At 31.2% G+C, this 14,688-nt stretch overlaps 1 protein-coding gene across 1 annotated transcript in view; it reads left to right on the forward strand.

Moving 5' to 3' along the window:
- The first annotated feature begins 5,370 nt into the window (after positions 1 to 5,370).
- The window catches only part of LOC137919157 (collagen alpha-1(XVIII) chain-like), a 165,136-nt gene continuing 155,818 nt past the window's right edge, over positions 5,371 to 14,688 (forward strand). Inside the window, exon 1 of the mRNA XM_068762139.1 lies at positions 5,371 to 5,573. Within this exon, the coding sequence (XP_068618240.1) occupies positions 5,560 to 5,573 (14 nt within the window). The 5' untranslated portion in view covers positions 5,371 to 5,559. The remainder of the gene's footprint in view (positions 5,574 to 14,688) is intronic.

Here is a 14,688-nt window from a genome sequence, read left to right on the forward strand (position 1 = left end):
ACCACGGACTGACAAGACAGTCAGAAATCTGTAGATGCCTGATTACAAAGGTCTCATTATGATAACGTATAGGAAGATTTCTCAAGAAGCAAGATTTAATTCATTATAACAAATAATTAGGTCCTCGCCTTAAGCATCAATGCCTTTCGATATAGCAGTAACATGTATATTAATCATTCCAAAATTACTTAAATTACTAAGTTACAGAATTCTTTTTAACACTCATACTCTGAAAATACAGAGACTTGTAGCAGTCTAATTTAATTAATTAACTTGGGTTGCTTATTATAAAACAACTAATAACAAAAATGAATTTGCTATTTTGTAAGCTAAAAGTAATAATGAGATTATATTTCCTTACAATGCTCGTGTTGCAAATGTACTTTGTTTTTTTTTGTGCATTCTAATGTCTATGTTGTTTTGATTGACGTCAAATGGTTTGTCTGCTATTGTTGTTTTAATTTAAACTTTGATTTGTATAGGAAAGAATAATGATTTTTATGATTACTTTTCTTGCACTTTATGCATTTTTTATCTTAGTTAAAAACTTTCCTAAATACATTCTTTGAGACCATGATCAAGAAAACATTAAAAATATCCAAAATGGTCGATACTTTCTCTATGCCTGAAAACCCATTTGGCGGTTTATTTTTATTTATATATATGTAAATAAAAATGTTAACTAGGCATACATACATCCACTACTAAATGTATTTATAAATATCTCTCATTTGCTTTTAATTAAAGTAAAAATATCTCCATACGTATTACCGAAGATTTTTTTTTTACATAGCAGCAAATGAAATCCATGTAGGAATGGTTCCGTTCGTCCGTGACACGTTTAAACGTAACCGCAGCAATCAAAGTTGTAATTAGCAGCTAGTGAAACAGCAAATTAAACGTCCTTTCATGTGACAAATTTACGTGAGACCGTCGCACCGAGCTGGGGCACTACGCCCCGAATCGGACATAAATGGGGCGTGTACGCCGAATTTCTAATTAGGCCAGTAATTATTTTGTATTAGTTTAATCACAAAATCATTAACTTTAGACGTTACATGGCAATTTAATTTTACATCATTTGAGTTAACTTTATATTGACAGAAATATCTGGGTAACTAAATACTTTTTTGATTAGATAGATCTTAAAATATCTTCTATTAGAACCGTAATTAACATTTCGTGCTCTGTAGAAATACATTAAAATCACACACATGAATCATATAAATCACAATGGCAACCATAGGGCGTCCACTGCCTCCTCCATTAGAGACACGCGGTCTGCATCCAGCGTCATCCGAGGTCCTTAACACTTTCACCTAACACCTTGGGTGGACTTACTACGTTGTATTTGCCGACACAGCAGCTATTTAACTCGCTCACTACCACATTTTTTTTAAAAATATGTACACTCGTGAAACGGGCAGTAAAGCAAATAAATCTGTTACAACCGCTTTTCAAAAAATTTTAGAAAAACATTCCCACCGTATTAAAATGATTCTTGCGTATGAAGTATCGACGGTATATTCTACAGAGATTGCATGAACACTGTCTAAGCTACTTAGAGAAAATAACCAATCCTCTGCATTTTCAAAGTGATTAGCAACTACCTGTTCTGATAGACTGGCAGTACAACACCATGTTATTGAGTTGTCATAATCCAATAGAAAAAAAATAATGAACATAAAGTATTGAAGAGTGATGACTTTATTAATTATAAAATGTGAAATTCATTAATTAATTTCGTTGCCGATTTTATAAAGCAAACTCTCAAACGCGCAAGTTACAACAGTCTTTTTTAATTTTTTCCGGGTTTTTGTGCTATATTCAAATATCCCACAAATTATGTGACTACGGGAATAACTTATTTTAACAGTTATTTGAAAGGTAGTATGAGTTTAGATAATCAAATCAGATCAAAAGTATAGAAAATATTTATGTGCAATAACTATTAGTGAAAAAACAATTTCGGTCATTTATATACATTGCAATAGTGTTATTGTAAAATATTTTCACTCTACACCAATCAGAAAAATTTTGGATTTTACCAATCATACATTAAATGATAAATGACGACTTAAAATTAAAGATAAAACAAAGAAAGGTAATGATTAATCGAACAATGGTGGGAACCATTGTTTCACCTTTGAGCAGTAACTATCATGTTCGCATAAACCAAGTGAATTGGATAGTGGGTGGATATAAGTCACGATTGATCCTACATAACGAGCTGTTCGTAACTTTATGTTAATTTCGTGACAAGCTCTTTTGTTTGTATTGATGATACATATCGTTACCGTGTACTTTGTTAAGTGTAAATTATACGCTCTTAGAGATCAAATGAGGAGATCTGTTGACGAATGAAAGTAACGATACAGGTTGGTAAATTGGCAAGTCATGTTTATGATTATTGTCATCACTATTAACCTTGTGGGCCTGTTATATCTTCATCGGTCTAAGTTGTAAGTGCAATTTTAGGTGGTAGTAGGCAAGCCACATTGCGTTCATATCAAATTGCCGCTGGGATTTTAAGGTTTGGGAGTAGATACTGTTCTCTTCCGTCCACCCACGCATGATGGGCAGACGACCTTATTACGGTAATCGAAAGTAGATACATATTTGGTCTGCTAGGATTTCTCGAGGAGTTAGGTTGGCTTGAGTAAAGTCAATCCCGACGCAAAATGAACGTAGTGCCGTTTAGTTGCGGAAACCAACCTGTTGAGATAAGATGAGACAGGACAAGATAGTCGGAAGACGTTGGATGCAGGCCCCCTTCAACGGGTCCTATTGAAAATCTACTGGGGCAGCTTATATCAGCAGCGGAGGTACCAGCGAGCATACCGCTCTAATTTTAAACTAAGCGAGGGTGAATATTATTCCTGATATACATTAATGATGTACAATGTGATATTGATATAATTATACTTAGTTCTTGTCAGTTTTAAGTTATTATTTCAAAACTGAGGGATCTTGAAAAATTCTCTCAACTCTGGACAAAAATCTCTGCATAGATTTATTTTTCGTTCTGGTTAACTTGGCCAAAATATTACTAAATTTCCGAAAGAATTATAAGTAATAAATCTTGTTAAATGGAAACGATTTTTATACTGATAATATTCATGGATTTAACATTACAGATAACGAATCAAGTTTCATTACACTCTTCTTAGCTTAATTGAGTATCGGACGCGTATTTTAATGGATGACTGACACGAGATCAAATCAACACATTCGATCGTTTAAATTTGAGGCATGATAAAATTATTCCAATCTCATTCCGACCGGATGCATAAATTACAGAGCTATAGTCGCTTGCACAATTCACTTATTACGTGGAATTAGAAACAGATAGTGCATTTAAATGATTAAACATTTGTGTGACTCGATGTCGAGCGATTTCAGAATAGCACTGTTTATTCGACCTAGTATGGTGGTTATGCGGCAAATTCAAATTTAGAATTGGGAAACGAATTTCGAAATTAAACGTCCATCTTCTATTTCAGCATGTCAAACGATTTCATGTTTTGTGGTTGTATATTAAGCAGGTAATTAAACACTCAATTTCGAATTGGTTAATGATAATTACGAATATTTCTGGTTAATTACCCATTTCGATTCACAAATCGATGTCAGCTTGTCCGTTGATAATATAAATTGAACGACTGACGTAGAGGTAAACGGTAACCACGTTATTGCAATAAAAAACCATTATCATCGTCATCAACATTACAACCGCAGGATGTACACTGGGCATAGGTCTCTTTTATGTAACACATTATAAATGTTACGGGAAATATTTTAGAAGTTGTGTGCTGTGTTGCGTACCATAATTTATATTTGAAAATCATTTAGTTAATTATTTATCAAAACTAGGCGTAAATTTTGAAAAATAATAGAAAATGCAGTAAAATAATGACAAAATCTGAGACTTGCTTTATGTTGAATAACATTTATTTTATTCATTTAATTTATCAAGTGATGGTAAAGGCGACTCACACATGCTATTAATTCCCAAATAAAATCCTATTTAATCGTCTGTGCTAGCGAAATCGGTGAACCGCGCCTTATCGATCATCTCGAGGTCCAACGATCACGGACGTCCTTGCATCTAATTATTAAACACTTTACGAGTCATAGCTCAAGCCGAGGTTTCCTCTCAGAGGCTGTAAAAAAGGCAACTAATCCTGCCTAGACACTAATCGAGAGTTTGCCTCAGCAATCTTGGCGGCATTCCAACCCGGTGAAATAAATAATGTAACAGCCCAAGATTAGGCTTTCAAGGGAGCCCCCGAATTTAGCTACTCTAAAATTCTCTATAAAAAGCCAAGCTAACACAGTGAAGCTATAAATATCAACCGGCAAAAAGTATTTATCTATTACTGAAAAATCAGCTTTTGACAATAAACAATGAAGTATACTTCTGTTTTGCAGAAGAGACTCATATGCATTCTCTTTAAGATAGTTTCCAGTATTTGTTTTAGTGTTCGAAATCTAGAAGAAATATTCAAGGGTGAAAAAAAACGTTATTAAAAAATAGATTACTATCCCGAAATAGTGTTCTAAATGATCAACACCGCAATATTAAAAACGATTCGTAACACAATCAACGACCAAATTAACAACATACGAATCATCTGTGACCCTTAGAGCGCCTGGCTTACTGACCCACAGGTCACTTTCCGCTTGTATAATTCTGCATTACGCGCGTGTCTAAAGTTATTGAAACGTGAATATTAAATTAAAAAAATTAAATAGAGGCTGAAAATAAATAAGCTTAGATAAAATGGACCGAATTCCGAATAATTCAAGGAAGATAAAAAAGACACTGTCGTTACGACCGAAGAAACTTTTTCAATAAACCGATAACAATGGCTCGGTGATTTTTTATTCCAGCTAACTCACGCCTCACGTTAAATAAAATTTTCGAATAACGCAACAGTGACGCAGCAAATATAAAACAAACAAGGATAATAACACACAGTAATGCACTTTTCTTTTCGAATCAAACACACACGCATCTTACGCACACTAAACGACAGTACGAAAATAATCTGTGTGTTACGTCCCATATTCCGGCTCATCTCGTTTGCTCTCTCGCTGTTTTTGGACAAAATACTGTCTTCCCGTGACGGGAGAAAGTCTCTTTTCGCAGTGCAATTGCGTCGCTTTGGAAGGGCGGTCGTCGCGTAAGCTACAGGCCACGTGCAACTCGACAACTTGCGCTTAGTTCTTCACGAACTGTGTGGGAGGCTAGTACGCTACATGAATAATATGCTTTGTCAATGTCATGCGCTTTGGTAAGCATTCTGCGGAAAGCGTTTTTCGCTTGCGACCGATCGCGTTGCGTGTGTATGTGCCGGCCCACGTGATTTTGACAGTCGCTCAATTTAACGCCGGTTATTTGTGTTTTAACAACAGAGCGATGTATCGTACTTGAAGCGACAGTGAAAGTGTTTTTTGCTGATAACGAACCGTATATACGATGTTTTGAAATGCAAGTTTAATCCGAAGAAATTTTAAGGGACGACTGTGGAATTGTTGGCGAAATAAATATTTGCGATGGAGTTTTTACAGTAAGTAAATATTTAGATTACACCGCAGCTAAAACAATACAGCGATGAATTTTAAATGTAAAAATAACTCCAGCTATTTTCATAAACCCATCCCTTTTGTCATTTGTAGTAATGCTTTAAAATATAGAGCAAAATTATTTATACTTTTTACGATATTATCTTCTTCTGTTTTTACTATTACAAACGAATGATATCAGTTGAAAACAATTTAAAATAGTCTTTCATTCCTCATGAGGTGTCATGTATATAAAATATTTTCTTAATCACTTCATACGAAATAATTTACGATTTAGATAGCCAAGTAATAATTACTGAATCGAATTTATAAAGCCATTTCACGTTCTCATTGTTTATGAATAGGACATCGACTGCGCATGCCCGTTACTATGTCAACAAAAATATATACATATATCTATCATCTACATATACTTCGAACTCTGTATACTTCTGTGTGTGTTATTGTTACATGTATACTTCATTTTTTTTTATAAAAATCATGCAACTTGTAACATCTTTGTTAAATTTATTATTAAAGCATTAAGTATAAAGTACATTTTTTTAAAATACTATTAATTTTGAAATAGATTTATTTGTATATAACCTGTCATAGATTTATTTTTGGTATTGCGACATCTGATTATATGCAGACTATTATCTTAGCGTGATATATAACAGTAGAGTGCGGCGAACAGCGCACACTTAGCCGTTCTCACCGCTCCTTGTTCAATAGTTCAAATAATCGATACCATCGGTTGTTGACTCGACTACAATTATAAAGTTATTTCAAACACTTGAATGAAATTCTTTTTATTACGTTCGAATACACATTTATCACTGTCATATACAAGAAGATAGATAAGTGTAAAAGCTTCAAAGAAGTGAATTTTTAGCAAAAAACTTTTACAGATATTACAATCACCTTGTATAATATCTGCCTGTGCATACTTTTTTTTTAATTGGAATGCAATAGGCTCATTACATCCTGGTAGTACAAAGTCAGCAGAGACAGATTAAATAAGAATTAAAATGTAGTAATCTGAATTTTAAAAAGGCTTTATGTTATTATATTATCATTACGGTATTTATCATAAAACTACTGACTTTTAAATTGGATGCACCAAACATTAATTGAGAGCAAATAAGCTTTACATCCACCCCTTTAAAGTTTTCATATCTAAAACTAATACCACAAGATATACTTAATAATTTATATATTATGTGTATATACGAGTATATGCTCTTATGACGGCTGTAAAAAGACGAATGCAGAACGCTTGTAATCGGTCCTATTGGAAGTTTAAAAAGGAGGCCCGTGCCCACCAGCTGACGTCTTACGATTGAAATGATTATGATAATGATGATAGATGTTAGCGTCTTTATCGGAAAACTTCATACGATGAAAATAAAAATATAAACAAATCTTTAAAAAATATTTTTTTAATTTATTAAATGTTTACTAAAGAGTGCATGTTAAGCGGTCTTTGAGTTTTATATTATCGCCCGAGATCGGAATTTCTGATACGTAGTTACCCGAAGTTGATGTTGGCTTAACATAGAAAAGTTTTTTAAAATCCCTTTTTTAAAATTAACTAATGTAACATTACTAGACTTTAGCGATGAAACGACACACTACGTCAGTAAAATATAAAATAAATAATTTGATTTGCTAATTATCATCAATGTTTCTTAGTTACTCGTAGAAGTCGCCTCCATAGTTTTCTTACAAGCATTTATTCAGATAAATAAGTCGGTTTATTACATTAATGTTCATCTGTCACAACTCAGTATAAGATAATTAAAATATTTTTTTTTGTAATTTTAATTTAATGTTATGCTTGTAGTTTTTATGATTAATATCAAATTTATTTTCAATACAGCCGCAAAAACAAATTTTGTTTGTGCAATGATCATTGCTTCATGGTGGCTTTGTGCGAGTAATTAGTACTTATTGTATTTTTTATAGTTATTATCTGTGTATTTTTTTGTTACGTGTGCAATAAACAGTATGAAATTTATTTAAACTAATCTCCTTAGGTGAGACCTTCTGATATGTTAAGGTAATAAAAGAAACGTACAGATATTTTTTTATGATTAATTAGCATCAGTAAGAGTCTATTATCATATATACCCACTAGGTAAACCGACGACATAGTTTGTCACGGTAAGACTGGATATAAATAATGCTGGACCGGTCACCGTGGCGATCTTTGAGGAAGGCCCATGCCTTGGAGTGGGCATCCATCGGAAGAAGAAGAAAAGAGGAAGTAGAAGAACCTTTTATTTACAGCCAGTTGACATCTTTGCTTTATTAGGACGTATAAGCCTGTAAAATTCCACTACAAGGCATAAGCCATCCCAAAGACAACGGGGGGAGGGGGGATACACAGTTACGCAGGCGGGTTTACGTTCGCAGTGTAGCAGGTACGCAGAGGAAGCTGCTGCTCATCGTCAGGAAACTTGTTTGTGAGAAGAGGCAATTTTATGTAATTAGTGCGCAAAATGTGAATTTTATAAGAATGTAATGCGGAAATCGAACCACTGGGCTACCAGTGCTTACGTTATTTGACTTTACTGTATAAAAAAAAGAAAGCTCCTATTAAACTTGAAGAGTTAATAATTAATAGGTTTATAAATATAGCTACTACTCGCGACTAAAACGTCTGACTATAAAGTGAGACTCATAATTCATTTAATCTAAGCATACATAAAATTGTCTCCTATTAAATTTGTTTCCCAAGAAATGTAGCGGAAAAACAAACTAAACTCACGTCACTTGTTGATAGGCAGAGATGATGTCAGGATGTTTTTGCATTAGACGTCTAAATTTAAATATGTCATAACGTTCGTTGCTATACCAAGAAGTATGAGCTGTGTTAAGAATGGGGGAGGCCATGTTTATGGGTTACATTTTTATAAATTTACATTGAAATAAAAGTTAATTATTGACATTGACTTAATAATATTTGTTTACATAGTAATATAAGGTCATCGTACTCACAGGCGGTGTCGTCGACGTTGATTTGTATAATCCGGGAGTATTTGTTCTTAGATTGCGTGTAGTTTGTGTGTTTGATGATGTGAAAGTGTCGTGAGCTTCTCAACTACACGTACAAACACGTGTTATGTTATCACATTAATAAACAGAACCGTATTTAACCTTAACTTTATTAAAATTAAGACGACACCAAGAACTATCTTTATTGCCAAGAGTCATTAGTTTGTAGTTCTGACATATTGTTGAACTAACACAATACCTGCTAATGTAAATAGAAATACTTTGCTGACGTATTGTAGAATTGCATATCGACGAATAGAAAAAAAATCATTTATTAGATGATAAAAGCTATAAAAAGCAATATATACATATTTATATATAAATTACGAATAGTTATTGTTTTTTATACGGACACTTGGTAAATTTTTTTGGCCTCCTTTTTTGGGACTTTTCGTTTTTCTTCGATCTTGAGTGGACACGGACAATTTTAACTCAATTGTTTATTCACATACTATTTTTTAACCTCAATCTTCTTTTATCCGTCTCAATATCTCTCGTTCTCCTTTTTTCATATTACCAGTTTTAATCAACATATTCTCTGCAAACAGAAGTAACAATGCTGTAGATGTGTTGTAGACTAACTAGGCTAAATTACTTCAGGGTTCTATCAACTCAAAATACGATGAAGATATAAATCTTAACGGACAAAAAGCATACGGCAATAATAAAAAAAAACTTTGACGAAATAGATACGTAGTATTAGTGTGGAAAGCGAGTTCATTTAAAGTAAGTTTACGTATCATACAAGGTTACCGATGACTCGATGTCTAAAATGAAAGATTAGGCACCTTGATCAGATGACAAAATTGATTTTCATATAGTATTGCGTAAGTTTTTACTTTTAATACTTTTACAACAATTGTAGGTTGATGTACCGAGGTATATTTAAAAACATAAAACATCGATAATATATGATAACCACCAAATTCATAGATGAATGAAAGCTCAGGCCCGCAGATTCGTAAGTTCGAGTGGCTGTAAGCAGGCAACATAGAGTGCGAAAAAGATAATCGTTGAGGCCTTAACTTTCTAGAATAGAGACCATGGAGAGGTGAATGCAGCAAAAAACATTTGCCCATAATGTGGACAGACGATCTTTTTAAAGTCATGGGAAGACGGTGCACACAGGCCATTCGGGTGAATAATCATTAATAGTAAATTATTTTATTTTTCATTATTACTATTAACTGTAGTACTATCCTCGTACGTGTTGTATATCTACACGTCTAGTCAATTATTTGTTACAATACATTATTACAATTCATCTTAGACAACAGGTTTAATATAAAATTTAGAAAACTTGTTTTAAAAAATATCACTACATTCATCATTAAAAAGTTGTCTTTTTATAGCTGAGCAATAGCAAGATTAAAAAACAACGTGTTATTCAACAGAGAGACATTCCAGGATCATAATTATTCACTCGGTGTGACACGGGATTTATGTTTCACGTATTAAAAGAAGCGAAGGATTTGTAAGGGGCATTTGTTTGTACAGGACTCATTCGGCTGTGACGCATAGGGGTAAGTAATTGTCATTTATCCCTTCAATTCGGGATTATCCCTCTTTAGATAGACATCATGTACGCATCATAAAAATATAGTGAATGCCGATCTTAAAGACGCCACATACTTACACGAACTCGTTATCTCATCATAGGTTTACCTTCTTTAAGTGAAACCAGTTCTCGTTAACAAAAGGATTCTTTAGAGTAAAAAAGAATCAATTTATGAATTCATTTTCGGTGTAAATATCGTTTAATAACAATAAAATTTACATTAGCGTTTATAATTACGATTTGATTGTTAATACATTTTTGTGTATTTGTTTTTATATTAAATTTAACTATAGAAGCGTAAATATAACCTTTAACGTAACAATTCTGCCGCCATGATATTTATTTATAGGTTTTCTTTGGTTTATTTTCTTTTTTATTGTGCACCAACAAGCGATGAAAAAAAAATAAAAGAATGAAACAAAAACAAAAGAAAAAGAATTAAACGCCTTTTTGCAAACGACAGATTCTTTCACGGAAGGTAACAAATAATTAATGCATTTTTTAAATTAAATTATATTAGTTTTGGTACCAGAAAATCTCTCTGTATGTATCAAAACTATTTTTTTGTGAATATAAATTTACTCATCGGTACGTAGTGGAACTTACATCAAAACCACGTTTTGTATTTTTAGCTATAAATTTTCATTCAATATTGTCCATCCCAAGCGTGCGAGTTATGTTGGAGATATATAATGATATTATTACCATAATCGCCATTGTGCGATCCATTGTAAGGCCACTCCTACGGTTATAATAAGAAAGAATGCAGTGTACTTTACTTTCTCTGCGTCGGTGGGATAACCTAAGACTGATAATTTTTGTAGAAAAAAGTTGTAAAATATTTTTTTTAGGTTTTTCGATTAAAAATCTCCGCAAATACTTTTATACCTTGTAGAATAGCATAAAAAACATAATTAGATGAATAAATAAAAAAATAACACAGCCATTTATAGAGACAAGATTGGGAGAGTTGATAACAAAAGAAATGTAACAGAAACAGTAAAACTATATACTCATTATCATCATTATTTCAGCCGTAGGACGCCCTAAGATAGATATATAGGATCGCTATGAATTTCTAATAGGACTGATGGAAACGGCCCGTGTAACAAAAGTTAAATCTTAAGTAATATTTATAAAAGTAAAATCAACACGAAATCCATTTATAGTACTTTGAGTTATTAATTAATTTATTAATTTTTAAATTCAAAATCTTAGAATTCTTTGGGTATCAATTTTAATAGTCAATTCGGAGAGAAAATTACATATTTTTTAAGATTGATTTGAGTTTCATACGTTCGTATTCGTTTTATCTTATTAAGAGTAATTTAAAATCAGCTCGTTTATTGCGAACTTATACAGATCTATGGAAACTGCTTAAAAAGTTGTACTAGTAGTAGATTTATTTCGATATTGGAGCTAGCGGTTCCATGTCATCACATATGTATTTATTGACACTGACGGTACGACGGCGAGTTTTATTTTATACTTAGCACTGAATGTAATAAATTTGAAAACTTTTTTTTACACTCGTTATAAACAGAATTGCGTTCGTTACACATTAAATTTAACTAACTTTTTTTAGCTTTGTGACTTCCTTTCTTCCGAACTCGACCCTCGTTACAAGATTAATTAGAGACCTCTGTTTAAATTTAGATTTTATTAGAACTTTGATTAAAGTTTAACGGCTATCTATCTGTCGGATGTGCGTCTTTCACTGATGTACTTTAGAGGTATTTTGTTTATTTTAGAGTTACAATAAACGCCTATTATTTTTTGGAAAAGATACGGCTAGTTTAAATCATAATAACGAGACATAAATAAAAGAAGACCATTTAAAAGTTTCCACAGATAGTTATCAATATTTCATATGTGAAAAGAGTATTAATATACATTATTTTATACTGCTGATAAGCACGAAAATCTATTCAAAAGTTTTTAAGTTAGATCAGTTGTTATTTGTTTTAACTTGTGAATATGAACTTATTTACGCTTAAATTGCAATCACAACACAAAGTTTTATACTTAGTCGTAGATAGGTAAGAAAATCACTATCAATACCCTAGTTAATTTTTATCGATTACCCAAAGTAGTGAGTAACTCATCTACTCAAAGTCAGTTTTCACAGATAATAAATTCGACAACGATACTGTAACTTCTTAAACTGTTTCACTGTTATTGATAAAGAATTAGGAATTAAATAGATTATAATTTAAAAATCTACAAAAAATGCTTTTAGTACTTTCACACTAAATGCATACTTAAAGTGGTCTCAGCATAAATCAATGTGTAATTATCCGTAACACATGCCAGTGTTCTCTGTAGAGTGACGCAACACTTCTGGTCACCTAATCTTTTGTTAATCTTCATATTAACGGTCGAACAGTTTTGAATGATTTGCATAAACCCACTTTAGTAAACCGACCCGGTACCGTATTAAGCCGTCTTATATTATGGTATTTGTAATCAACACAACTAGCCGTGCCCCCGGATTCGTTTATCAAACATTAAGTATGCTACTAAGTTCTCACTGTTTGTCAGAAGTAAGTTCCAGCAATATGTGTGGCTCGAATAATGGTAAATAAACAGCAATGATATATTAGTGTGTTTATTGTGGCGTTCAAAATTTTTATCTGTGTGAATTTGTACTGAAAATTGAAATTTTGTACTGAATAATTGTTATTTTAAAAGCGACACACTTCCCATTTTATTCTAAGAGGAGATTTAAAGAGAATTGCAGAATCAAAAAGGTTGCAGTAATAATGCTCTATGTAAAATAACGTACTGTGATTGATTCCATCGATGATTTCGACGTTGACGACTGCCTGCGAAAAAAAATATATCAAAAAAATTCGAAGATGATAAGGAACCATGCCAAAGATAAGAAAAACTTGCTCCAGTATTAGGAGTTATCCACCAAGGCATTTAAAAAAGATTATATGCATTGCATTATTAAATGAGGATCTTGGTTACTTCGTGATTTTAATTTCCAATATTTATAGGTATGACTAACGTGTGGTTTCTTCAGGACGGCACAACATCTCACACATTGGCTATAAATGAGCAATATATTTATTATGAACCAAATTTCCCGATTGCATCATTTTACAAAATTCAATTGTCAATTGGCCACGCTCATAAGCGACATAAATCAATGATTTTTTTTTATATTTTGTGGGGAAATGTTAGGGAAAAACAGTTAATCGTATCGATTGCAACATTAAAACTCGAACTTGGTTTTAAAAGTAACTAAAATTTAATAATTTCTATTAAAACTTTAAAAAAAAGAAAGAGTATTTAAAAAAGATTTCTCTTTTAAGTAATTAAAAAAAAGCGATGTTAAAAAGTTATATACGTAAATATTTTTTTAGTCTCTTATTTTAATTTAAATAAAAAGTTAATGTTGAAAAATTCGTTTTAATTTTTAATAATAAAAGAAAAATTATTCGTTTTTAAATATATCTATTTTTTTACAAATAAAATTAAAATTAGTTTGAAATTTTTTATTATAAAATTAATAGTAATTAAATTTTTATTTATGAAATATTTAATATTTAGAAAAGTTAAGATTTTAAAATACAATTTTTAGTAAGATTAAAATGTTATTTAATTTTTTGAAATTATATTGTTAATAACTAATATATTTTTATAAATAATTTAATATATTTTAAATTTTAAATTACATATTTATAAAATAATAATTTTAAGTTAAAAGAAAATTATTTATAAATAAAATTAGTATGAAAAATAATACTAATAAAAAATTTATAAAAAGTTAAATAAAGGAATCAGGAAAAAAATATGTTTATTTGTTTATGAAAAGCGTGTCTTTTTGTAAAGTATATAAAGTCTAATCTGCCCACTGATAATTATTAAAAGGCTGCAGTATTTTGACTGTACAGAGGTAACATAATCAGTAGCCAATAGCCTCTTAATTGGTGAATTGTAAAAATGATTGGATCAAATATAATCTGTCTTTATTTAATTTATAAAATTTAATGTTTTAGTTAAAAAGCTAAAATAATTTTAAAAGATGAGAAGACTATGGAAATTTATATTTTAATTACTTATTATTTATTCATAAATTTTAAAAATAAAAATAAATAAATTATTTTATTGGGGTGAAAGAATAATCAAATATTTAAAAAAAATTAACTTAAATTTGCTTAACACAGGACTACAAAATCAATTAAACAATTTGTCATATCATTACGCATTCGTTACTATAAATTATTATTAAAACATACTCTATAAAGTCTTCAATCAGTTACGCAGTAACGACGGATGAAATTCAGTTATTTAGAACATATACTTTTAAAATGCTACTTAAATAAGTTTTATTAAAATGCCATAACATAAGTATTATAATATTGATAGTACTTGTAAATAGCGTATATCTAATAAATATTTTTTAGAATTATAGAGAGTTTTTTTAACAGTGATCCCTCTTGAAGTTCACAGTATACTTAATATTGGACATCTTACAGTGAATGAGTCTAGTT

This window comes from Battus philenor, unplaced genomic scaffold, assembly GCF_028537555.1.
Source record: "Battus philenor isolate CCGP_79_NKW_IND1 unplaced genomic scaffold, ilBatPhil1.0.hap1 SCAF_16, whole genome shotgun sequence".
Lineage (NCBI taxonomy): Eukaryota > Metazoa > Arthropoda > Insecta > Lepidoptera > Papilionidae > Battus > Battus philenor.